The sequence below is a fragment of the Somniosus microcephalus genome, unplaced genomic scaffold, assembly GCF_052327205.1.
Source record: "Somniosus microcephalus isolate GS21.2 unplaced genomic scaffold, FLI_Smic_1.0 unresolved_chr7, whole genome shotgun sequence".
In the NCBI taxonomy this organism is placed as follows: Eukaryota; Metazoa; Chordata; class Chondrichthyes; order Squaliformes; family Somniosidae; genus Somniosus; species Somniosus microcephalus.
In genome coordinates, this window is record NW_028225185.1 from 42,205,863 (window position 1) to 42,229,399 (window position 23,537).

Consider the following 23,537-nt stretch of genomic DNA (forward strand, 5'->3'; position numbering starts at 1 on the left):
GAAGGCGAGAGCGGGGTCGGGGGGGAGGCGAAGGGAGAGTGGGGTCGGGGGGAAGGCGAAGGGAGAGCGGGGTCGGGGGGCGAAGGGGGAGGGGGTCGGGGGAAGGCGAAGGGAGAGCGGGGTCGGGGGAAGGCGAAGGAGGGAGAGCGGGGTCGGGGGAAGGCGAAGGGAGAGCGGGGTCGGGGAAGGCGAAGGGAGAGCGGGGTCGGGGGAGGTGAAGGCGAGAGCGGTCGGGGAGGCGAAGGGACGGGGTCGGGGGAGCGAGGGAGTGGGTCGGGGGCGAAGGGAGAGCGGGGTCGGGGAGGCGAAGGGGAGCGGGGCGGGGGAGGCGAAGGAGAGCGGGGTCGGGGAAGGCGAAGGGAGAGCGGGTCGGGGGAAGGCTGAAGGGAGAGCGGGGTCGGGGAAGGCGAAGAGAGGCGAGGAGCGGGTCGGGGGAGGCGAAGGGAGCGGGGGTCGGGGGGAAGGTGAAGGGAGAGTGGGGTCGGGGAGGGAAGGCGAGGAGAGCGGGGTCGGGGGAAGGCGAGGAGAGCGGGTCGGGGGAAGGCGAAGGGAGAGCGGGGTCGGGGGAAGGCGAAGGAGAGAGGGTCGGGGGGTCGGGGAAGCGAAGGGAGCGGGGTCGGGGGAAGCGAAAGGGAGAGGGGCGTGGGACGGGGAGCGAAGGGAGCGAAGGGACGGGTCGGGAAGGCGAAGGGAGAGCGGGTCGGGGGAAGGCGAAGGGAGAGCGGGGTCGGGGGGCAGGCAAAGAGAGTGGGGTCGGGAGCGGGGTCGACGGGGGAAGCGAAGGGGGAGCGGGGTTTGGGGGTAAGGCGAAGGGAGAGCGGGGTCGGGGGGAGGTGAAGGGGGAGCGTGGTCGACGGGGGAAGCATGCAGGTGAGACTGTGATTTGTTTTCTGCATGTTGAAAATCGCCGTGGGTTGCTGTGCAAACCTCTGTGCCAATTAGCTTGTGATGTTCTGTCGCTGTCGCGTCCAGCCTGGCTCCGATCGGGCGATGTGCAGAGCTCCCTCTGCTTTCCTTCCGTGATGCACCTCGGCCTCTGCGAAGATCACCCATTCCTCCCCCCCCCCCCCCCCCCCCACATTACAGTCGCCTCGAGGTAGCCTACCCTTTCAGCAATGCTAACCATCCGCTCAGTCTCCTATCGAATCAGGAGAAGGTTGACTTTTTCCGATGGGCCAACCCCACCTTCTCATCATACCCTTCAATCCTCTCGCGCTGTCTCTCCAAATCGCACAATTATCTCTCCAGCCCATTTTATATGCCTTTCACTTCAATGTTGCAGCCCCACCTCATCATATCCTTCAATCCATTCTCTCTCGTGCTCTCCAACATCTCAAATATTTCATTTATCCTTCAACGTTACATAGAATTTTACTTCACAGGAACAGGCCTTTGGGCCCATCGAGTCCGTGCCGGTGTTTCTGCTCCACACGAGCCTCCTCCCGCCCCTCATCATCTCCCCCCCCCCCCATCACCATACCCTCCCATTCCTTTCTCCCGCATGTGTTTTTGGAAGTACTTTTGGAGTGTAGTCACTGTTGTACAGGAAACTTTTTTTATCCGGCACCGACGGGACCGACGCGGTGCCGGTTCATCAAAAATTCCGGATAACCGAAAGCTATAGTAAAAGATACGGAGCTAAGAGCTCCGTATAAAGCAACAAACCCTGTTGCTTAGCAACAGGTTCGGAACAATGGCCACAAGTTCCAAGCGTCTCTGCAGCTTAGCAACAGGTGCAGCCACACCCGATTGCACAGCAACAGATGGAGAAGGCAAGTAATAAAACTTACCTGAACCTACTCCTGAATTTTGCCGGTTAACCGAGATTTCCGGTTATTTAGGTGCCGGTAAATCGAAAGTTTCCTGTAATGTGGAAAAATGCATCTACGCTATTCGCCTCGACCACTCCCTGTGGTAGTGAGTTCCACATTCTCACCACTCTCTGGGGAAAGAAGTTTCTCCTCAATTCCCGATTGGATTTATTAGTGACTCTCTTATATTGACGGCCCCTAGTTCTGGTCTCCCCCACAAGTGAAGACATCTTCTCTACGTCTACCCTATCGAAACCCCTTCATAATTTTACAGACCTCTATCAGGTCACCCCTCAGCCTTCTCTTTTTGTAGAACGAAATGCCCCTTCCCTGGGAAATTATTCCACAACCCGGATTCTCTCTTGGGTGAAAACATTCCCTCTTCAGACTTCCCGTCTAAACTCCTTGCTCCCTGCTTATCTCCCCCCTCCCACCCCCGTGATTTGATTTTCCAGGTTCATCCGAATGAAGTCCCCCCCTTTGTGTTCCTTATATCACCGCGCAGTCTCCTGCTCCCCAAGAAACACAATCTGAACTTCCTCGCGCTTTCCTCGTCAATTGGGTTCTTTGCTGCTCAACTCTGCACCCAGCTAATAAAACAAGGGCACATATAGTCCGACCTGTAATCTGTCGCAGCCCTCTATCTCGTATTCCCCTTTTCTTTTAACCGCAACTAAGCAGTGTGCTATGTCGGATCCACAATAACCCCCCGGATCGCTTCCCGAGCACCCCAATGTACCACTGTCCCATTCCCTTTCGTTCTCCGCTCCCCTACTCGTTAACCAGCCCGTGCCTGCCCATCGTGTCTCCCAGCTGAGCGGAAGAACCAAACCCCTCCACCTGAATCCGGTGGCTTTTCGCCCTCCTGAGTTTCTGTCGTCTGCAGATCTCGGGGTGCCAGTCGATAATGTGATGTGTGAAGCATAGAGCGGGCGTGCTCAAACCCGGACTGGGGCGGTGGGTGGTGGTGGTGCCACGACACTGGTGAGACTTCCCCCCACTCCTGCCAAGTATCTAACCAGCACCAAGCTTGACCTCCGATCCGATGAAGCCTTTAATCGCCATTATTGGAGCCATAATTAATCTCCGCCGCAAATGACAAACTGGTCAGACCATTCTTCCTTCCGAGCCCCTTAAAAAGATAAGAAATAGGAACAGGATTCGGCCCCTCGAGCCTGCTCCGCCATTCAATAAGATCATGGCTGATCTTCTACCTCATCTCCACTTTCCTGCACTATCCCCATATCCCTTGATTCCCTTAATATTCAAAAATCTATCAATCTCAGCCTTGAATATACTCAACGACTGAGCCTCCACAGCCCTCTGGGGCAGAGAATTCCAAAGATTCACCGCCCTCTGAGTGAAGAAATTCCTCCTCATCTCAGTCCAAAATGCCGACCCCTTATCCTGAGACTGTGGCCCCTGGTTCTAGACTCCCCAGCCAGGGGGGAAACAGCCTCTCAGCATCTACCCTGTCAATCCCCCTCAGAATTTTGTATGTTTCAATGAGATCACCTCTCATTCTTCTAAACTCCAGAGAGTATCGGCCCAGTCTACTCAATCTCTCCTCATAGGACAATCCCCCCATCCCAGGAACCAGTCTGGTGAACCTTCGCTGCACTCCCTCTATGGCAAGTATATCCTTCCTTAGATAAGGAGACCAAAACTGTCCACAATACTCCAGGTGTGGTCTCACCAGGGCCCTATATAATTGCAGTAAGACGTCTTTACTCTTATATTCAAAACCAGCGCCATACACTGAGACGCCGTGGGTTGGCTTTGTTAGCCACGTTAAGTCAAGCGGCCTCGAGTTTCTCGAAGAAAGTTTTCCAATTTCTCCCCGCCCCCGACCACCTTTTCGAGACCATGAGAGAACGTACTGGGGAGGCGGGGGGAGGATCCCACAGGAGCTGCGAGCCCGCCAGAATCTTACCCAAGCGTTCCTTTCCGAGGGCGCCATAGCTCAGTCCCGGTTCTGTTCTCCCGCAAAGTACCGACACGAGCACTACAAACGCCGCAGGAGGACGGCGAACGCCCATCTGGTCCACCGCGCCTGTCCCATACGGTACTTCACTGGCCCTTGCGCTACCAGGCTGATGAGGTCGCACGTCCACTCACTGTTCCTTCAGAAGAACATTTTTAAGAGATAAGTTCGCAACGCCCGCCACTTTTTGCCTCCCAGCTCGGTATCACGTTCAGCAGTTTGAGCCTGTAGCTTTCAGTAGGTTAGTCGGGTTACCAGATGCCTCGAGCTTTGGTCACTTGTATCTTGTGGTCACCTGCCCATGGTTCTGTCAGCTGACCATCTTTATCTAGCGCTCTGACTGGCTGGGTCTACATGTTGCCCATTGCTGCTGTGTTGTAACCCACGTGACTTTCTCTTTGTCTTTCAGTTCACTCCGGTGCCAATATTTGTGTCCGAAGATTTTGTTTATTATTATAATATTAATTCTGAGTTTCTAGTGAGTTGAAATTTCTCCCCCTTTTTTGGTTTCTCCCCCCTCCCACCTTCTTCCCTTTCCATCCTTTTCCTCTGCTTGCACGCTCAGGCTGCTGGTTGTCTGTTAGCTCATTGCTTCTGTGTTGATTCTAGGACGCGAGTCAAATCTAGATACACGCACACCACATCTCAGCATGGAGCGATGATGGACACCCCCTTCCCATTGTACAGATTCCCAATGGACCCAACCCCTTCCCATTCACTCCCACTGTACACAATCCCAATGGACCCAGCCCCTTCCCATTCACTCCCATTGTACACAATCCCAATGGACCCAACCCCTTCCCATTCACTCGCACTGTACAGAATCCCAATGGACCCAACCCCTTCCCATTCATTTCCGCTGTACACAATTCCAGTGGACTCCACCCCTTCCCATTCACTCCCACTGTATACAATCCCAATGGATCCAACCCCTTTGCATTCACTCCCACTGTACACAATCCCAATGGACTCCACCCCTTCCCATTCACTCCCACTGTACACAATCCCAATGGACCCAATGCCTTCCCATTGTACAGAATCCCAATGGACCCAACGCCTTCCCATTCACTCCCATTGTACAAAATCCCAATGGACACAACATCTCCCCATTGTACAGGATCCCATTGGACCCAACCCCTTCCCATTCACTCCGACTGTACTCAATCCCAATGGACCCAACCCCTTCCCATTCACTCCCATTGTACAAAATCCCATTGGACCCAACCCCTTCCCATTCACTCCCACTGTACACAATCCCAATGGACCCAACCCCTTCCCATTCACTCCCATTGTATACAATCCCAATGGACCCAACCCCTTCCCATTCACTCCCACTGTACACAATCCCAATGGACCCAACCCCTTCCCATTTACTCCCATTGTATAGAATCCCAATGGACCCAACCCCTTCCCATTCATTCCCACTGTACACAATCCCAATGGACCCAACCCCTTCCCATTCACTCCCACTGTATGGACTCCCAATGGACCCAACCCCTTCCCATTCACTCTCACTGTACACAATCCCAATGGACCCAACCCCTTCCCATTCACTCCCATTGTATACAATCCCAATGGACCCAACCCCTTCCCATTCACTCCCACTGTACACAATCCCAATGGACCCAACCCCTTCCCATTTACTCCCATTGTATAGAATCCCAATGGACCCAACCCCTTCCCATTCATTCCCACTGTACACAATCCCAATGGACCCAACCCCTTCCCATTCACTCCCACTGTATGGACTCCCAATGGACCCAACCCCTTCCCATTCACTCCCATTGTACACAATCCCAATGGACCCAACCCCTTCCCATTCACTCCCATTGTACAGAATCCCAATGGACCCAACCCCTTCCCATTCACTCCCATTGTATAGAATCCCAATGGACCCAACCCCTTCCCATTCATTCCCACTGTACACAATCCCAATGGACCCAACCCCTTCCCATTCACTCCCACTGTATGGACCCCCAATGGACCCAACCCCTTCCCATTCACTCCCACTGTACGGAATCCCAATGGACCCAACCCCTTCCCATTCACTCCCATTGTACACAATCCCAATGGACCCAACCCCTTCCCATTCACTCCCATTGTACGGAATCCCAATGGACCCAACCCCTTCCCATTCACTCCCATTGTTTGTAATCCGAATGGACCCAGCCCCTTCCCATTCACTCCCATTGTACGGAATTCCTGAGCCAAGTGTTAACATTTTCACGTTAATACTTGGCTCGCTAATCGAACCAGGACTAAATTACAACTGCACGTGGCTGCACATTGAGTTACCGAACCGCCCTCCTCTTGTCAGTCCAGGGGTGAGTGGCTTGTGCGTTTACCTAGACTGATTTGTGTGCGTCCTGCCTTCACTGTGTCTCCATTTCCATCGCATCGCTCCCTTCGCATTGCTGCTGCTGCTGTCCACCTGCCAGAGAGTGAGTGTGTGTGTGTGTGTGTGTGTGTCTCGAGCGCGACTGGGGAGGGTCCGTGTTGACCACCGTGAAGGGGGGGTGTGGGGGCCCAGGCGGGGTTAATGGAAGGCAGGGGGCCCGGGCGCCGTGTTTCAGTCCAGCCCAAGGTACGGATGCGGCGGACGTCTGTCGGCCCCGAAAGTCCGAGGTGGAACAGGGTTTGGTAGGGGATTAAGGTGGTCACCACATGACGCCCGACATGTCCATCCGTGTGGCGCACTGACTTCCCACGGAGAATCGGAAATTGAAAGGATTCTTCATGACCTGATTTAATGATTCTTGGCAAAAAGCCTCCTTCGCCCGGCCTCCGTCTCCAATATTTTTACAACTCGTAAACACAAATGTTGAAAGAAATTGTTTTTTGGGGGGGGGTTTTTAAAGCACAATTTTCTATTGGACCGATGGTTCTTCTCCTGGAGTCGCTTGCCGCAGCGTTCTGGAGAATAGTCTTTAGTTCGCGGAGGCTCCAGGGCCGCCCTCTCCGAGGGGTGGCGACCCTAGTTTGCGGTGGTCCTGACTCTGTTGCGAGCTGGCCACACGTCGGACAGGAGTAGCCAGTAACTCCGCGGCGCCGGTCTGGGCTTCTGACGCTGGACTGTGTCAACGTTGGCCTGTAGGAGCCACTAAAGCAGGACAAGAAACGGCTGCCTAGTCGGGACCGTGCGCACCCTATGGACCCGCAGGGGATTGGGGTGAGATGTTTAATGTCCCGGGGACCGCACCCAGCAAGCTCGTCGTTTTTGACCGTGTCGATTGGGAACTGATCTGCGTCCTTCCGCTCGCTGCCTTTTCCCCAGCCCTGCCTGGCCTCGGGTCCAGTCTGTCGGCAGTAGTTGAGGCGCCGAGCCTGGCCGCGAGCTGGCCACGCCCGTGCCGAGCGAGCCTCTTTCTCCAGAGCTGCGTCTGGAGGAGACGGTGGCTATTGAGGCGCGCCCGCTGTTTGCAGTCGTCGCCGTAGGTGTGTGGCTGAGGAGAGAGCGGCGGGCGGGCGGGCTTGCAGCTCACCCTGTTGCTGGAGGCCGCTGGCCGCGAGTGCGGGTACCGATCGGGACCGGAGGCAGCAGGGGGTCTCGGGCCCCCGGCCGGGACTGGCGGTGGCGGGGGGCCTCGGGGGGGCCCCAGCGGCGGGGGCCTCGGGCCTTTACTGCCTGTCTCTTTCCTTCCTTTGTGGGAGATGGCAAACGAACATCTGAATTTCCCCACCCCTCTCGTTCTGACGTTCCCCATCCAATGAAGAATGAAGCCACGGCTTTTCAAATGCGCATTTCTTGAGAAGGCCATTGTGTCGGCACCAGGTAAAAGCACTCGCCTGTTCATTGAGATAACCACCCTAAGCCCCGTGTCACTCAGTCACACCTCTCTCTCTCCCCTTGCATTTTTGGCTCTCTCTTTTGCGCGCTCTTTCTCTCCCGCCCCCCTCCTCTCACCCCTCTTCCTTCCCCCCCCCTCCCCCACCCACCCTGACCAGGAGGGCTCCGGCCCCGACAGATAGAGAATGAATCCCACACTCTCTCTCACACACACACTACCGGCTGTGACCGGGACTGGCGGCGGAGGCTCGGGGCACCGACTGCCCGTCTCTCGCCTTCCTTCGTGAGCGATGGCAAACTAGCACCTGTCCTGAATTTCAATCTGCCCCATCCCTCCCGCTCTGACGTTCCCCGTCCGATGACTCATAGAAACATAGAAGATAGGAGCAGGAGTAGGCCATTCGGCCCTTCGCGCCTGCTCCGCCATTCAACGAGATCATGGCTGATCATCCAAACCCTTGCACCCGGTCCCTACACCGACAGCCATCCCACCCAAGCCCTATCCCCGTAACCCTACGTATTTAATCCCCCCTAACACTAAGGGTCAATTAAAAAAAAAATTTTTTTTTATCATGGCCAATCAACCTAACCCGCACATCTTTGGACTGTGGGAGGAAACCGGAGCACCCGGAGGAAACCCACGCAAACACAGGGAGAATGTGCAAACTCCACACAGTCACCCGAGGCCGGATTTGAACCCGGTCCCTGGCGCTGTGAGGCAACAGTGCTAACCACTATGCCACCGTGCTGCCACTCATGGAGCTTTGCCAGGGCTGTTTTGGGCCGGGCGGTTTAAATCGAGTGCCAGGCTTTGGGGCCTCTCTCTGTCCCTCTGTGAATCTGGTGCCGGGCAACATTTTAAATCGAGTCCCAGGCTTTTGGGCCCTGTCTGTGTCCCTTTGTGAATCTGCTGCCGGGCAACATTTCTACCTTTTAATACCTTGAAAGATGAAAGTGAAAGTACTTATAAAACGTTTTTGGTAAATCTTATGTTATTTTTAAAAGAGAAACTAACTTTTTCAAAGCTGGATGATCAAAGTAGTTTGAGCTGGAAGCTGAAGTAATGGCAGTGAAACAATGGCTGCCAGATCCCTGAGATGAAAACGATTAGTCCCGCCCACACATACATACCGATTGGCCAACCATCAGGGGACCGTACGGTAGGATTGGTCAATCATGACGTCACAGGATTGGTCGAACCTTGACGTCAGTCAATCAATGCTAAGTAGCAGATAATGAGTTTAATTTTGAAGGTTTTTTGCATAAGGCGCGAACAATTTTCGTCTGACCGAAAAGTAAATACGCTTACGAGCGTCCCGGAAGCGTAAGCTTTCTTCGGAGGTAACGTGCGCGTAGGTACGCTCTATAACTTTCGAGCGCATAGCCGGACAGACGCACACGTGAGGACAGACAGATAGACAGACAGATAAAAGCTCAGTCAGATAACCACCCCCCGAGCCCCGTGTCACTCAGTCACACCTTTCTCTTCCCCGCCCACCCCCCTTGCATTTTTGGCTTGTGCTTTCTCTCGTCTACCCGCTCGCACCTGCCACCCCTCCCCTCACGCTCTTGCTCCATCTCTCGCTCTCGCCTCTCTCTCCTGCTCAGCCTACTATTTGGAACCAGTTCCTCTAACCATTGCGCTTGTCTGTCTTGAGCTGCCTGCATGCGCTTTTTGTGTTGCCTGCCTGTCGTCCCCGTCTCCCCACCCCACCCACCCCCAAAGCTTCTGCGGCACGTCGACCCGTGCGCGGTGGCGAGCTCCTGACTCACGTCTTCCCTCTCCTCCTCCTCCTCCGTGCAGCTGAAGAACAGCCGGAGCAGACGCAACAACCGCAGCTGTGGGGAGTGCGAGGCCTGCCTGCGGCCGATGGACTGCGGGGCGTGCGACTTCTGCAAGGACAAGGCCAAGTTCGGCGGCTCCAACACGCTGAGGCAGAAGTGTCGCTGGAAGCAGTGCTTGCGGTTCGCATCTGTAAGCATCTCCCTGATTTCCCTCCCCCCCCCCCACCCCCTTCTCCCTGTTCGCACGGTCAAACCCGCGCGGCTAGATCTTCCCGTTAGCATCGTACCGCGCAGGGGGAGGCCATTCGGCCCATCGTGCCTGTGCCGGCTCTTTGAACAAGCTCTCCGATTAGTCCCACTCTCTTTTTCCCCCCCCCCCCCCCTGCTCTTTCCCCACAGCCCGGCACGTTTAAGCATGAGAATTCCAGAAGGGACAACCCATCGTTGGTAATATATTGGCATGGATAGGGGATTGGCTAACTGGATTCTGGAGCGGTCCCAGCGGATTGAAAAACCGCAAATGTGACGCTCCTATTTAAGAAAGGAGGGAGACAGAAAGCAGGCAACTATCGACCAGTTAGCCTAACCTCTGTCGTTGGGAAAATGCTGGAGTCCTTCATTAAGGAAGTGATAGCAGGACATTTAGAAAATCATAATATAATCAAGCAGAGACGGCATGGTTTTATGAAAGGGAAATCATGTTTGACAAATTTGCTGGAGTTCTTTGAGGATGTAACGAGCAGGGTGGATAAAGGGGAACCAGTAGATGTGGTGTATTTAGATTTCCAGAAGGCATTCGATAAGGTGCCACATAAAAGGTTACTGCACAAGATAAGAGCTCATGGTGTTGGGGATAATATATTAGCATTGGCTAACTAACAGAAAACAGAGAGTCGGGGATAAATGGGTCATTTTCAGGTTGGCAATCTGTAACCTGACTTGGGTGAAGGGTCCGAGTGTACTGTAGCCAAATTTGCTGACGATACAAAGATAGGTGGGAAAGCAAGTTGTGAGGAGGACACACAGAGTCTGCACAGAGATATAGAGAGGTTAAGTGAGTGGGCGGGCAAAAATTTGGCAGATGGAGTATAATGTGGGAAAATGCGAGGTTATCCACTTTGGAAGGAAGAATGAAAAAGCAAATTATTATTTAAATGGAGAGAGACTACAGAATGCGGCGGTACAGAGGGATCTGGGGGCCCTCGTACATGAACACAAAAAGTTAGCATGCAGGTACAGCAAGTAATTAGGAAGGCAAATGGAGTGTTGGCCTTTATTGCAAAAGGAATGGAGTATAAAAGTAGGTAAGTCCTGCTACAACTGTACAGGGCACTGAAACTTATAAAATTCTAACAGGACTAGCCAGACTAGATGCAGGAAGGATGTTCCCGATGGTCGGGGAGTCCAGAACCAGGGGTCACAGTCTAAGGATAAAGGGGTAAGCCATTTAGGACAGAAATGAGGAGGAATTTCTTCACCCAGAGAGTGGTGAACCTGTGGAATTCTCTACCACAGAAGGCAGTAGAGGCCAATTCATTAAATATATTCAAGAAGGAGTTGGATATATTTCTTAAGGCTAAAGGGATCAAGGGATATGGGGAGAAAGCAGGGACAGGGTACTGAATTTGGATGATCAGCCATGATCTCATTGAAAGGCGGAACAGGCTCGAGGGGCCGAATGGCCTACTCCTGCTCCTATCTTCTATGTTTCTATGGTGAGACCGCACCTGGAGTACTGCGTACAGTTTTGGTCTCCTTATTTAAGGAGGGATATACTTGCATTGGAGGCAGTTCAGAGAAGGTTCACGAGGTTGATTCCGGAGATGAAGGGGTTGTCTTATGAGGAAAGGTTGAGCAGGTTGGGCCGATACTCATTGGAGTTTAGAAGAATGAGAGGGGATCTTATTGAAACATATAAGATTCTGAAGGGGCTCGACAAGGTAGATGCAGAGAGGATGTTTCCCCTCGTGGGGGAATCTAGAACGAGGGGGCATAGTTTCAGAATAAGGGGGCGCCCGTTTAAATCGGAGATGAGGAGGAATTTCTTCTCTGAGGGCCGAGAATCTTTGGAATTCTCTTCCCCAGAGAGCTGTGGAGGATCGGTCACTGAATATATTCAAGGCGGAGACTGACAGACATTTGAACTACGGGGGAGTCGAGGGGTACGGGGAGAGAGCGGGAAAGTGGTGTTGAGGCCAGGATTGGACCAGCCATGATCTTATTGAATGGCGGAGCAGGCTCGAGGGGCTGTTTGGCCGACCACTGCTCCTGTTCCTTATGTTCTCGGTCGAAGGGGGGTCCGTGAATAAAAGTCACGAATGTTCAACACCGTGGTTTTATGAAAGGGCTGTTGCGGGGATATTTGGTAAACGAGAAAAGACTTTTGCAACCTGAACCGGCGGGGCAGTAAGGACAAAGAACCGTGTCCCCCAACGTTGCTCTGAATGATCGGTTAATCCACACGGTGAGCCGGGTACAAATATATTTACCTGCGGAGGGAGCACTTCATTTTTGATTGGCCCCTGGGCTGTAAATAAACTTCACTCTCGGGCAGGATCTTGCGAAAATACTTTCCAAATCCATGTCGGTGGAAATGTAAATCTCTCGCCCAACTCCTGCAACCCCTGCCCACCCTGGATCTGCATGACTCCAGACTCCCTGCAAGTGTGACCCCCGAGATCTCATTTATTCTCCCCTCATTCTGTCCCCAATAACCCTGCAAGTTTTTTTCCCCCTTCAAGTATTTCTCCAATCCCCCTTTTGAAAGTTACTATTGAATCTGCTCCCACCGCCCTTTCAGGCAGCGCATTCCAGATCACAACAACTCGCTGCGTAAAAAACATTCTCCTCATCTCCCCTCTGGTTCTTTTACCGATTATCTTTAATCTGTGTCCTCTGGTTACCGACCCTCCTGACACTGGAAACAGTTTCTCCTTATTTACTCTATCAAAACCCCCCATAATTTTGAACATCTCTGTTGTATCTTCCCATAATCTTCTCTGCTCCAAGGAGAACAATCCCAGCTTCTCCAGTCTCTCCACATCACTGAAGTCCCTCATCCCTGGTACCATTCTGGTCAATCTCCCCTTAACCTTCTCTGCTCTAAGGAGAACAATCCCAGCTTCTCCAGTCTCTCCACATCACTGAAGTCACTCATCCCTGGTACCATTCTGGTCAATCTCCCCTTAACCTTCTCTGCTCTAAGGAGAACAATCCCAGCTTCTCCAGTCTCTCCACATCACTGAAGTCCCTCATCCCTGGTACCATTCTGGTCAATCTCCCCTTAACCTTCTCTGCTCTAAGGAGAACAATCCCAGCTTCTCCAGTCTCTCCACATCACTGAAGTCACTCATCCCCGGTACCATTCTGGTCAATCTCCCCTTAACCTTCTCTGCTCTAAGGAGAACAATCCCAGGTTCTCCAGTCTCTCCACATCACTGAAGTCACTCATCCCTGGTACCATTCTGGTCAATCTCCCCTTAACCTTCTCTGCTCTAAGGAGAACAACCCCAGCTTCTCCAGTCTCTCCACATAACTGAAGTCCCTCATCCCTGGTACCATTCTGGTCAATCTCCCCTTAACCTTCTCTGCTCTAAGGAGAACAATCCCAGCTTCTCCAGTCTCTCCACATCACTGAAGTCCCTCATCCCTGGTACCATTCTGGTCAATCTCCCCTTAACCTTCTCTGCTCCAAGGAGAACAATCCCAGCTTCTCCAGTCTCTCCACATAAGTGAAGTCCCTCATCCCTGGTACCATTCTGGTCAATCTCCCCTTAACCTTCTCTGTTCTAAGGAGAACAATCCCAGCTTCTCCAGTCTCTCCACATCACTGAAGTCCCTCATCCCTGGTACCATTCTGGTCAATCTCCCCTTAACCTTCTCTGCTCTAAGGAGAACAATCCCAGCTTCTCCAGTCTCTCCACATCACTGAAGTCCCTCATCCCTGGGTCGATTTACCTGTTGGGGAATGGATGTGTGTCATTTATCTGTCTCCGTGTTGGTTTGCTTTATATATATGTATACACAGAAGCGGCTGCTCCCTCGGGAACTATTGGGACAGGGCCAGTGGCCAGACTGGAAGGAGCCGGGCTACAGGAGCGGGCGCCGGCGCTGGAAGGAGAACGCCTTTGCCAGCCGCAAGGTGGCGCGAGTCATACAGGCGGCGAGGAAGAGGAAGATCTGGCAGTCGTCCGCTCAGGCCGCCGAGGCGGGGGGCGAGGGGCGTTCGGAGTTGGCAGAGCCCGGGGGCGAGGGGCGCTCGGAGTCGGCAGAGCCCGGGGGCGAGGGGTGCTTGGAGTCAGCAGAGCCCGGGGGCGAGGAGATCCGGGTACGTACTGCACACTGCAAAAAGGATAATTGAGGCAGTGGGGAAGGTGCAAAGCAGATTTACAAAGAACTGATCAGGAAAGACGGAACAGGCTGAGGGGTCACCTGGAATACTGCGTGCAGTTTTGGTTTCCATATTTAAGAAAAGATATACTTGCTCTCGAGGCGGTTCAGAGAAGGTTCACTCGGTTGATTCCAGAGATGAGGGAGTTGACGTATGAGGAAAGGTTGAGTAGGTTGGGACTCTACTCATTGGAGTTCAGAAGAATGAGAGGCGATCTTATCGAAACATATAAGATTGTGAGGGGCTTGATCGGGTGGATGCGGTGAGGATGTTTCCACTGATGGGTGAGACTAGAACTAGGGGGCATAATCTAAGAATAAGGGGCTGCCCTTTTGTGGTAAACCACTGTTATACCTGCCTGTGTGGGTGTTTGTCTTCCACTGTGTACATGTCTGTACATGCCTCGGCTGACTCCTCCCACGAGTCCAGGTATAAAGGTAACTGCTCCACAGTCCCTCTGTATTCTGGACTGGTCGACCACTCGAGGCACACCTTCATTCTCATGTTAATAAAAGCCTGTTAGTTACTCGCTTAACCTCAGTCTTTTGAGTAATTGATAGCGCATCACCTTTCCAAACTGAGATGAGGAGAAACTTCTTCACTCAGAAGGTAGTAAATCTATGGAATTTGCTACCCCAGAGAGCTGTGGAAGCTGCAACATTAAATACATTTAAAATGGAGATGGACAGTTTCCTAGCAGTTAAGGGAATTAGGGGTTACGGGGAGAGGGCAGGGAAGTGGACGTGAGTCTAGATTCGGATCAGCCATGATCCTATTGAATGGCGGAGCAGGCCCGAGGGGCCGTATGGCCTACTCCTGCTCCTATTTCTTATGTTCTTATGTAAAAGACAAGGCCGAGGGGTGACCTGACAGGTCTTTAAGATTATGAAGAGGTTTCGATAGGGTAGACGTAGAGATGTTTCCACTTGTGGGGGAGACCAGAACTAGGGGTCGTCAATATAAGATAGTCATTAATAAGGGGTCGCCCTTTTAGAACTGAGATGAGGAGGAATTTCTTCTCTCTGAGGGTCGTGAATCTGGAATTCTCTGCCCGAGAGAGCTGTGGAGGCTGGGTCATTGAAGATAATTAAGGTGGAGACAGACGGATTTTTACAAGATAAGGGTTATGGGGAGCGGGCAGGGAAGTAACTTTGAGCCCAAGATCAGCCATGATCTTACTGAATGGTGGAGCAGGCTCGAGGGGCCGAGTGGCCTATTCCTGCTCCTATTTCTTATATGTTCTTAAATCCAATCGGGAATTCAGGAGAAACTTCTTTACCCAGAGAGTGGTGAGAATGTGGAACTCGCTACCACAGGGAGTGGTCGAGGTGACTAGCGTAGATGCATTTAAGGGGAAGCTGGATAAACACATGAGGGAGAAAGGAATAGAAGGATATGGTGATGGGGTGAGATGACGAGGGGGCGGGAGGAGGAGGAGGCTTGTGTGGAGCAGAAAGACTGGCACGGAGCAGAGGGGCCGAATGGGCTGTAAATTCGGTGGCGGTTTATGCATTCAACTAAAAACAAATGGCATCCCATTTAAGTAACGGGGGGCCCACCTCCCCACCGGTTCCCACTCAAACTCTCGCCCCATCCTCCAAGTGTCTCCCGGCCCCAGTCTGGTGGGTCTGTCTGCGGCCGCGTGCTGTCCCACCCGCGGGGCCCGTTCACCCAGTGGCGAGTCTGGCGGCTATTGGCTTTGGGATGAGACAGAAGGTAGGAGCAGGAGTAGGCCATTCGGCCCCTCGAACCTGCTCTGCCATTCAGTGAGATCATGGCCGATCATCCAAATTCAGTACCCTGTCCCTGCCTTCTCTCCATATCCCTTGATCCCTTCAGCCTTAAGAAATATATCCAACTCCTTCTTCAATATATTTAATGAATTGGCCTCAACTGTCTTGTGTGGTAGAGAATTCCACAGGTTCACCACTCTCTGGGTGAAGAAATTCCTCCTCATCTCAGTCCTAAATGGCTTGCCCCTTATACTCAGACTGTGACCCCTGGTTCTGGACTTCTCCGCCATCGGGAACATCCTTCCTGCGTCTAGTCTGTCTAGTCCTGTTAGAATTTTATAAGTTTCAATGAGATCCCCTCTCATTCTTCTAAACTCCAGCAAGAATAAGCCCAATCGACCCAATCTCTCCTCATACGTCATTCCTGCCATCCCAGGTATCAGCCTGGTGAATCTTCGCTGCACTCCCTCCATGGCAAGAACATCCTTCCTCAGATAAGGTGACCAAAACTGCACATAATACTGCAGTGACTAGTGGGGTACCGCAAGGATCAGTCCTAGGACCCCAGCTGTTCACAATATATATTAATGATCTGGACGAGGGAATTGGATGTAATATCTCCAAATTTGCAGATGACACAAAGCTGGGTGGGAGGGGTATGCTGTGAGGAGGATGTCGTGAAACTCCAGTACAATTTGGACAGGTTGGGTGATTGGGCAGAAACATGGCAAATGCACTATAATGTGGATAAATGTGAGGTTATCCACTTTGGTGGCAAAAACAGGAAGGCAGATTATTATTTGAATGGCAATAGATTGGGAGAAGGGGAAGTGCAAAGAGACCTGGGTGTCCTTGTGCACCAGTCGCTGAAGGTAAGCATGCAGGTGCAGCAGGCGGCTAAGAAGGCAAATGGTATGTTGGCCTTCATAGCGAGAGGATTCGAGTACAGGAACAAGGATGCCTTGCTGCAGTTGTACAGGGCCTTGGTGAGACCACACCTTGAAACATAGAAACATAGAAGATAGGAGCAGGAGTAGGCCATTCGGCCCCTCGAGCCTGCTCCGCCATTCAGTGAGATCATGGCTGATCATCCAAATTCAGTATCCTGTCCCTGCCTTCTCCCCATATCCCTTGATCCCTTTAGCCTTAAGAAATATATCCAACTCTTTCTTGAATATACTTAATGAACTGTCCTCCACCGCGCTCTGTGGCAGAGAATTCCACAGGTTCACCACTCTCTGGGTGAAGAAATTCCTCCTCATCTCAGTCCTAAGTGGCTTACCCCTTATCCTTAGACTATGACCCCTGGTTCTGGACTCCCCGGCCATCAGAAACACCCTTCCTGCATCTAGTCTGTCCAGGCCTGACAGAATTTTATAGGTTTTGATGAGATCCCCTCTCAATCTTCTAAACTCCAGTGAGTATAAGCCCAATTGACACAATCTCTCCTCATACGTCATTCCTGCCATCCCAGGTATCAGCCTGGTGAATCTTCGCTGCACTCCCTCCATGGCAAGAACATCCTTCCTCAGGTAAGGCGACCAAAACTGCACACAATACTCAAGGTGTGGTCTCACCAAGGCCCTGTACAACTGCAGCAAGACATCCTTGTTCCTGTACTCGAACCCTCTCGCTACGAAGGCCAACACACCATTTGCCTTCTTAACCGTCTGCTGCACCTGCATGCTTACCTTCAGCGACTGGTGCACAAGAACACCCAGGTCTCTTTGCACTTCCCCTTCTCCCAATCTATTGCCATTCAAATAATAATCTGCCTTCCTGTTTTTGCCACCAAAGTGGATAACCTCACATTTATCCACATTGGGCAGGTGCAGTATAATCACCCAACCTGTCCAAATCATCCTGGAGTTTCTCGGCATCCTCCTCACAGCACACCCGCCCACCCAGCTTTGTGTCGTCTGCAAACTTGGAGATATTACATCTAGTTCCCTCGTGTAGATCATTAATATATATTGTGAATAGCTGGGGTCCTAGCACTGATCCCTGCGGTACCCCACTAGTCACTGCCTGCCACTCGGAAAAAGACCCGTTTATTCCAACAATGGTGACTCGACCCGAGCCTGCCTTCACGTGCGCGCGTATTCTTTCCCCTCGGTTTGTTTTTCTGATTGTTATGCAAATGACATCCCCCCCCCACCCTCCTGCTTACCCGAAGCTCCCCTTGGCCTTGAGAAGCCTACAAACTAGGAAGGCCCTCTTTTCAATCCCTTGGTCTGTGCTGTTAGTTGATTGCAGTTGTTGGGTGGGGCTAGAATTCGTCTCCATCGTATCTGGACCAGGGAAGGGGGTAAAGTGTCAGCCAAGGCTTCCTGCTGCAGATTTGGTTTCCAGCGACTCCCACTGGCGTCCAGGAGTGAATCGGGCTTGGCCGTGATGCCTCCCTTGGCCGAAGAGCCTGCTCCCATTGGCTGCCACGTGATGAATGGCTGAGGCACCGGGTGAGGGCGGGTCGCATCCCGGCAGGGATCGGTGCCCTCGAGCAGTGATGTGGGGTTGGGGGGGGGCGAAGAGCATCTTCTCGAAGTAAGCGACTCCAGCAGTTGAACAGCCGAGTGGCGGGAGGTATGTGGGGGATGCTGGAGGGAGAGGGGCTGGCGCTAGCCCCCCCCCCCCCCCCCCCCCAACGTACTGATCGGCCTTCCTGCTCTCTCGACAGGTGGCGGCAGCTGCTGCTGCTGAGGCTGTGGAACCCTCGCGGGCTCTCACCGAGTCCCCAGAGAGCAGGGAGGAGACGGCAAGCGAGGTGGTCAGCTCCAGCCCGCCCGAGGTAAGCCATCGACGTTGCCGTGCTTCGCTGCGCTCGCTGCTCTTTGTCTCGTCTCTAGCTGTTACTCAGCGTGTGTTTTATCGCTCTGGCTCTCTCCCTCTGTGTCTCTCTCACTCAGTCATTGTCTTGCTCCCCCGCCCCCTCTCTCGCCCACACATTCTGACTCCTTGTTGCTTTGCCTTGCTCCAAGGCTGTTGCTCAGCCTGCCCGCGCCATTGCCCGGCGCTGCACTGCTGTCTAACACTGCCTTGCCTGTCTATTTCTTGGCCCCTTTTTGATGTCACTGATGGGCCGTGCCGACCTGCTTCTCAAAAGGTTCCTTTGTTCCCCTGGTGCAGGGCAGTGCCGCAGAGGAGAACAGTCCCTGCCGGTCCCCGGAGATCAAACCGGCAGCGCCGGAGCAAGCTTTCAACCTCAAGAAGTTCCTGTCTGTGATGGTAAGCGCGTTTGTTTTAAACACGCAGGCGCCTGTGCTGCTAGTCACGATTCAGCCCACACGTCCGAGCAATCCTCGCACCCTCAGTCTCGCGGCTGTGTCCGCACTGCTCACTGCTCGTGCCCTTCCAGGCAGAAAGAATTCTGGGCCGTCGGGCCAGGGAGAAGCCAAAGGCAGACCTGGAACAGGAGACAGCCGTTCAGCCCCCTCGCGCCTGCTCCGCTGATGCCCTTCGGCCTTAATTTTTCCGCATCTGCGACCCCCAACAAAATAAATCTATCCATCTCAATTTTGAAATTTCCAATTGATCCCTAGCCTCGACAGCTTTTTGGGGGGGGCGGGGGGGGAAGAGTTTTCCAGATTTCCACCAGCCTTTGTGTGAAGAAGTGCTTCCTTACATCACCGCCACACCCCCCCGACCCCGGACGGCCTGGCTCAAATTTGCATTTCTCCGCCCGTTTCACGACCACAGGATGTCCCAAAGCACTTCGCAGCCAATGAGGTGGTGGCCTGACCAACAGATCCACCACAGACCCAATTCGCTTCCGGGACCGGGGTCAAGCAAGGCCATGTCATCGCACCAACGCTCTTCTCGATCTTCCTGGCTGCAATACTCCCATCTCGCCCCTCAGTAAGCTCCCCGCTGGAGTGGAGCTAATCTACAGGACAAACGGGGAACTGTTTCGCCGGGAGCAAACGGAAGCCAAGCGCAAGCAGCGGAAGGAACACACGTCAACCCAAGCACCCTTCAACCACCGTCTGCCCCACCTGTGACAGAGACTGTAGGTCCCGCATCGGAGGCATCATAGAAACATAGAAGATAGGAGCAGGAGTCGGCCATTCGGCCCCTCGAGCCTGCTCCGCCAGTCAATGCAATCATGGCTGATCATCCAAATTCAGTACCCGGTCCCTGCTTTCTCCCCATATCCCTTGATCCCTTTAGCCTTAAGAAATATATCCAACTCCTTCTTGAATATATTTAATGAATTGGCCTCTACTGCCTTCTGTGGTAGAGAATTCCACAGGTTCACCACTCTCTGGGTGAAGAAATTCCTCCTCATTTCTGTCCTAAATGGCTTACCCGTTATCCTTAGACTGTGACCCCTGGTTCTGGACTCCCCGGCCATCGGGAACATCCTTCCTGCATCCAGTCTGTCCAGTCCTGTCAGAATTTTATAAGTTTCAATGAGATCCCCTCTCTTCTAAACTCCAGTGAGTACAAGCCCAATCGTCCCAATCTCTCCTCATACGTCATTCCTGCCATCCCAGGTATCAGCCTGGTGAATCTTCGCTGAACTCCTTCCATGGCAAGAACATCCTTCCTCAGATAAGGCGACCAAAACTGCACACAATACTCAAGCTGTGGTCTCACCAAGGCCCTGTACAACTGCAGCAAGACATCCTTGTTCCTGTACTCGAACCCTCTCGCTACGAAGGCCAACACACCATTTGCCTTCTTAACCGCCTGCTGCACCTGCATGCTTACCTTCAGCGACTGGTGCACAAGGACACCCAGGTCTCGTTGCACTTCCCCTTCTCCCAATCTATTGCCGTTCGGATAATAATCTGCCTTCCTGTTTTTGCCACCAAAGTGGATAACCTCACATTTATCCACGTTATATTGCATTTGCCATGCTTCTGTCCAATCACCCAACCTGAGAACTCATTGTTAGTGTGGAAGCAAGTCATCCTCGGTTCCGAGGGACTGCCTAAGAGAGAAAGACAGCCAATGAAGTACTTTTAAACTGTAGTGGCTGTTTTAATGTAGGAAGGTTATACCCACTTGTTCTGGACTGTGCCCCCCCCCCCCACCAGAGGAAATCGTTTTTCTTTACCCACCCTATCAAAGCTTATTTAAATCACTTTCAACACCTCGATTAGATCACCCCTTAATCTCCTGTATTCAAGGGAATTCAAGCCTAGGTTATTGAACCGGTCTTCCTCATTTAACCCTTTTAGCCCCCCCCCTCCCCCCCCACCCCGGGTATCGTTCTGGTCAATCTGTGCTGCACCCGCTCTGAGGCGAGCACATCCTTCCTGAGGTGCGGGGCCCAGAACTGAGCGCAGCTACTCCAGGGGCGAGGGGAGGGAGTGCAGGGAACGGTAGCGTTGTGGTTATGTGACTGGACTGGTAATCCAGAGGTCCGGAGGAGTGAGATCGAATCCCACCCACGGCAGCTGGGGAATTTAAATTCAGTTCATCAAATAAATCTGGAATGCAAAGCTAGTTATCACAGAAAGCAAAGAGTTGGAATAAACGGGCCTTTTTCCGAGTGGCAGGCAGTGACTAGTGGGGTACCGCAGGGAGCGGTGCTAGGACCCCAGTTATTCACAATATATATTAATGATCTAGACAAGGGAACTAGATGTAGTATCTCCAAGTTTGCAGACGACACAAAGCTGGGTGGGCGTGTGTGCTGTGAGGAGGATGCCGAGAAACTCCAGTATGATTTGGACAGGTTGGGTGATTGGGCAGATGCATGGCAGATGCAGTATAATGTGGATAAATGCGAGGTTATCCACTTTGTTGGCAAAAACAGGAAGGCAGATTATTATCTGAACGGCAATAGATTGGGAGAAGGGGAAGTGCAAAGAGACCTGGGTGGCCTTGTGCACCAGTCGCTGAAGGTAAGCATGCAGGTGCAGCAGGCGGTTAAGAAGGCAAATGGTATGTTGGCCTTCATAGCAAGAGGGTTCGAGTACAGGAACAAGGATGTCTTGCTGCAGTTGTACAGGGCCTTAGTGAGACCACACCTTGAGTATTGTGTGCAGTTTTGGTCACCTTATCTGAGGAAGGATGTTCTTGCCATGGAGGGAGTGCAGCGGCGATTCACCAGACTGATACCTGGGATGGCAGGAATGACGTATGAAGAGAGATTGGGTCGATTGGGATTGTACTCGCTGGAGTTTAGAAGAATGAGAGGGGATCTCATTGAAACTTATAAAATTCTAACAGGACTAGACAGACTAGATGCAGGAAGGATGTTCCCGATGGCCAGGAAGACCAGAACCAGGGGTCACAGTCTAAGGATAAGGGGTAAGCCATTTAGGACAGAGATGAGGAGGAATTTCTTCACCCAGAGAGTGGTGAACCTGTGGAATTCTCTACCACAGAAGGCAGTGGAGGCCAATTCATTAAATATATTCAAGAAGGAGTTAGATATATTTCTAAGGGATATGGGGAGAAGGCAGGGACAGGGTACTGAATTTGGATGATCAGCCATGATCTCATTGAATGGCGGAGCAGGCTCGAGGGGCCGAATGGCCTACTCCTCCTATCTTCTGTGTTTATGTGTCCTTATCCAGTCTGGCTTATATGTGACCACAGCAATGTAGTTGACTCTTAACTGCACTCATCACCACACGGACTGCAGCGGTTCAAGAAGGCGGCTCACCGCCACCTTCCTCGAGCGTTAATCAGGGACGAGCGTGAACGAATACATTTAAAAAAAAAAAAGTAACGCGGGGCCCGCGTGTGGGTGCAAATAAGGCCCCTCCTTCATGTGTGAACCCGGGTAGGTGAATGTTGGTGGGGCTATTCAACCGTGTGGCACATCGCAGCTGAGCCCCATGCCAACGCCGGCAGCGCAAGCACACGTGCGCAGTGACAGAGAATGGTCTCGTAGTGGTTAACACAGGTTCAAATCCCCACCGGGGCAGTTTGATGATTTCAATTCAGTTTAAGAAAGAATCAGGAACTAAAAAACCGGGCTCGGTAAAAGTGCGCGCGGAGTATCGTGCAAACCCGACTGGTTCACCGATGTCGTCCTTAGCCGGCCTGGGCCTACGTGCGACTGTGGGTCCCGCACCGCCGCACTCTCGGAACGGGACGGGCTAATCGATGCTGTGATTGTCAGCGATGCTCACATCCCGAGAATGAAAGGTGGTGAAGAAAGAGATCACAAGATTGCTCAGTGAACATAAGACGTGTGAACAGGAGTCGGCCATTCGGCCCCTCGAGCCTGCTCCGCCATTCAATAAGATCATGGCTGATCTGATCTTGGCCTCAACTCCACTTCCCTGCCTGCTCCCCATAACCCTCGACTCCCTTATCGTTCAACAATCTGTCTATCTCCACCTTCAGTGACCCAGCCTCCACAGCTCTCTGGGGAAGAGAATTCCAAAGATTCACGACCCTCTGAGAGAAGAAATTCCTCCTCATTTCCGATTTAAAAGGGTGCCCCCTTATTCTGAAACTATGCCCCCGAGTTCTAGATTCCCCCACAAGGGGAAACATCCTCGCTGCATCTACCCTGTCGAGCCCCTTCAGAATCTTATGTTTCAATAAGATCCCCTCTCATTCTTCTAAACTCCAATGAGTATCGGCTCAACCTTTCCTCATAAGACAACCCTTTCATCTCCGGAATCCACCTCGTGAACCTTCTCTGAACCGCCTCCAATGCAGCACGGTGGCATAGTGGTTAGCACTGTTGCCTCACAGCGCCAGGGACCCGGGTTCGAATCTGGCCTCAGGTGACTGTCTGTGTGGAGTTTACACATTCTCCCCGTGTTTGCGTGGGTTTCCTCCGGGTGCTCCGGTTTCCTCCCACAGTCCAAAGATGTGCGGGTTAGGTTGATTGGCTATGATAAATTGACCCTTAGTGTTAGGGGGATTAAATACGTGGGGTTACGGGGATAGGGTGGGATATGTGTTGGTGTAGGGGTTACGGGGATCGGGTGGGATATGTGTCGGTGCAGGCTCGATGGGCCGAATGGCCTCTATCTGCACTGTGGGGTTTCTGTGATCCTTCCCTAAATAAGGAGACCAAAACTGTACGCAGTACTCCAGGTGTGGTCTCACCAACGCCCTGTACAGTTGTAGC

At 52.6% G+C, this 23,537-nt stretch overlaps 1 protein-coding gene across 16 annotated transcripts in view; it reads left to right on the forward strand.

Annotated features, from left to right (window-relative positions):
- The window catches only part of LOC147086844 (uncharacterized), a 71,924-nt gene that overhangs the window by 19,502 nt on the left and 28,885 nt on the right, over nt 1-23,537 (forward strand). For 2 of the 16 annotated variants that reach the window (XM_085979030.1, XM_085979031.1), the window contains exons 9-13: nt 4,205-4,273; nt 9,387-9,557; nt 13,395-13,694; nt 18,168-18,278; nt 18,617-18,715. The exons of 2 other annotated variants lie outside the window; for them this stretch is intronic. In XM_085979030.1, coding sequence (XP_085835156.1) covers nt 4,205-4,273; nt 9,387-9,557; nt 13,395-13,694; nt 18,168-18,278; nt 18,617-18,715 — 750 coding nt within the window. Of the gene's footprint in view, nt 1-4,204; nt 4,274-5,427; nt 6,120-9,386; nt 9,558-13,394; nt 13,695-18,167; nt 18,279-18,616; nt 18,716-23,537 lie in introns of those variants that run through there. 12 more of the 16 variants (XM_085979033.1, XM_085979036.1, XM_085979041.1 and 9 more) reach the window with 10 other exon arrangements.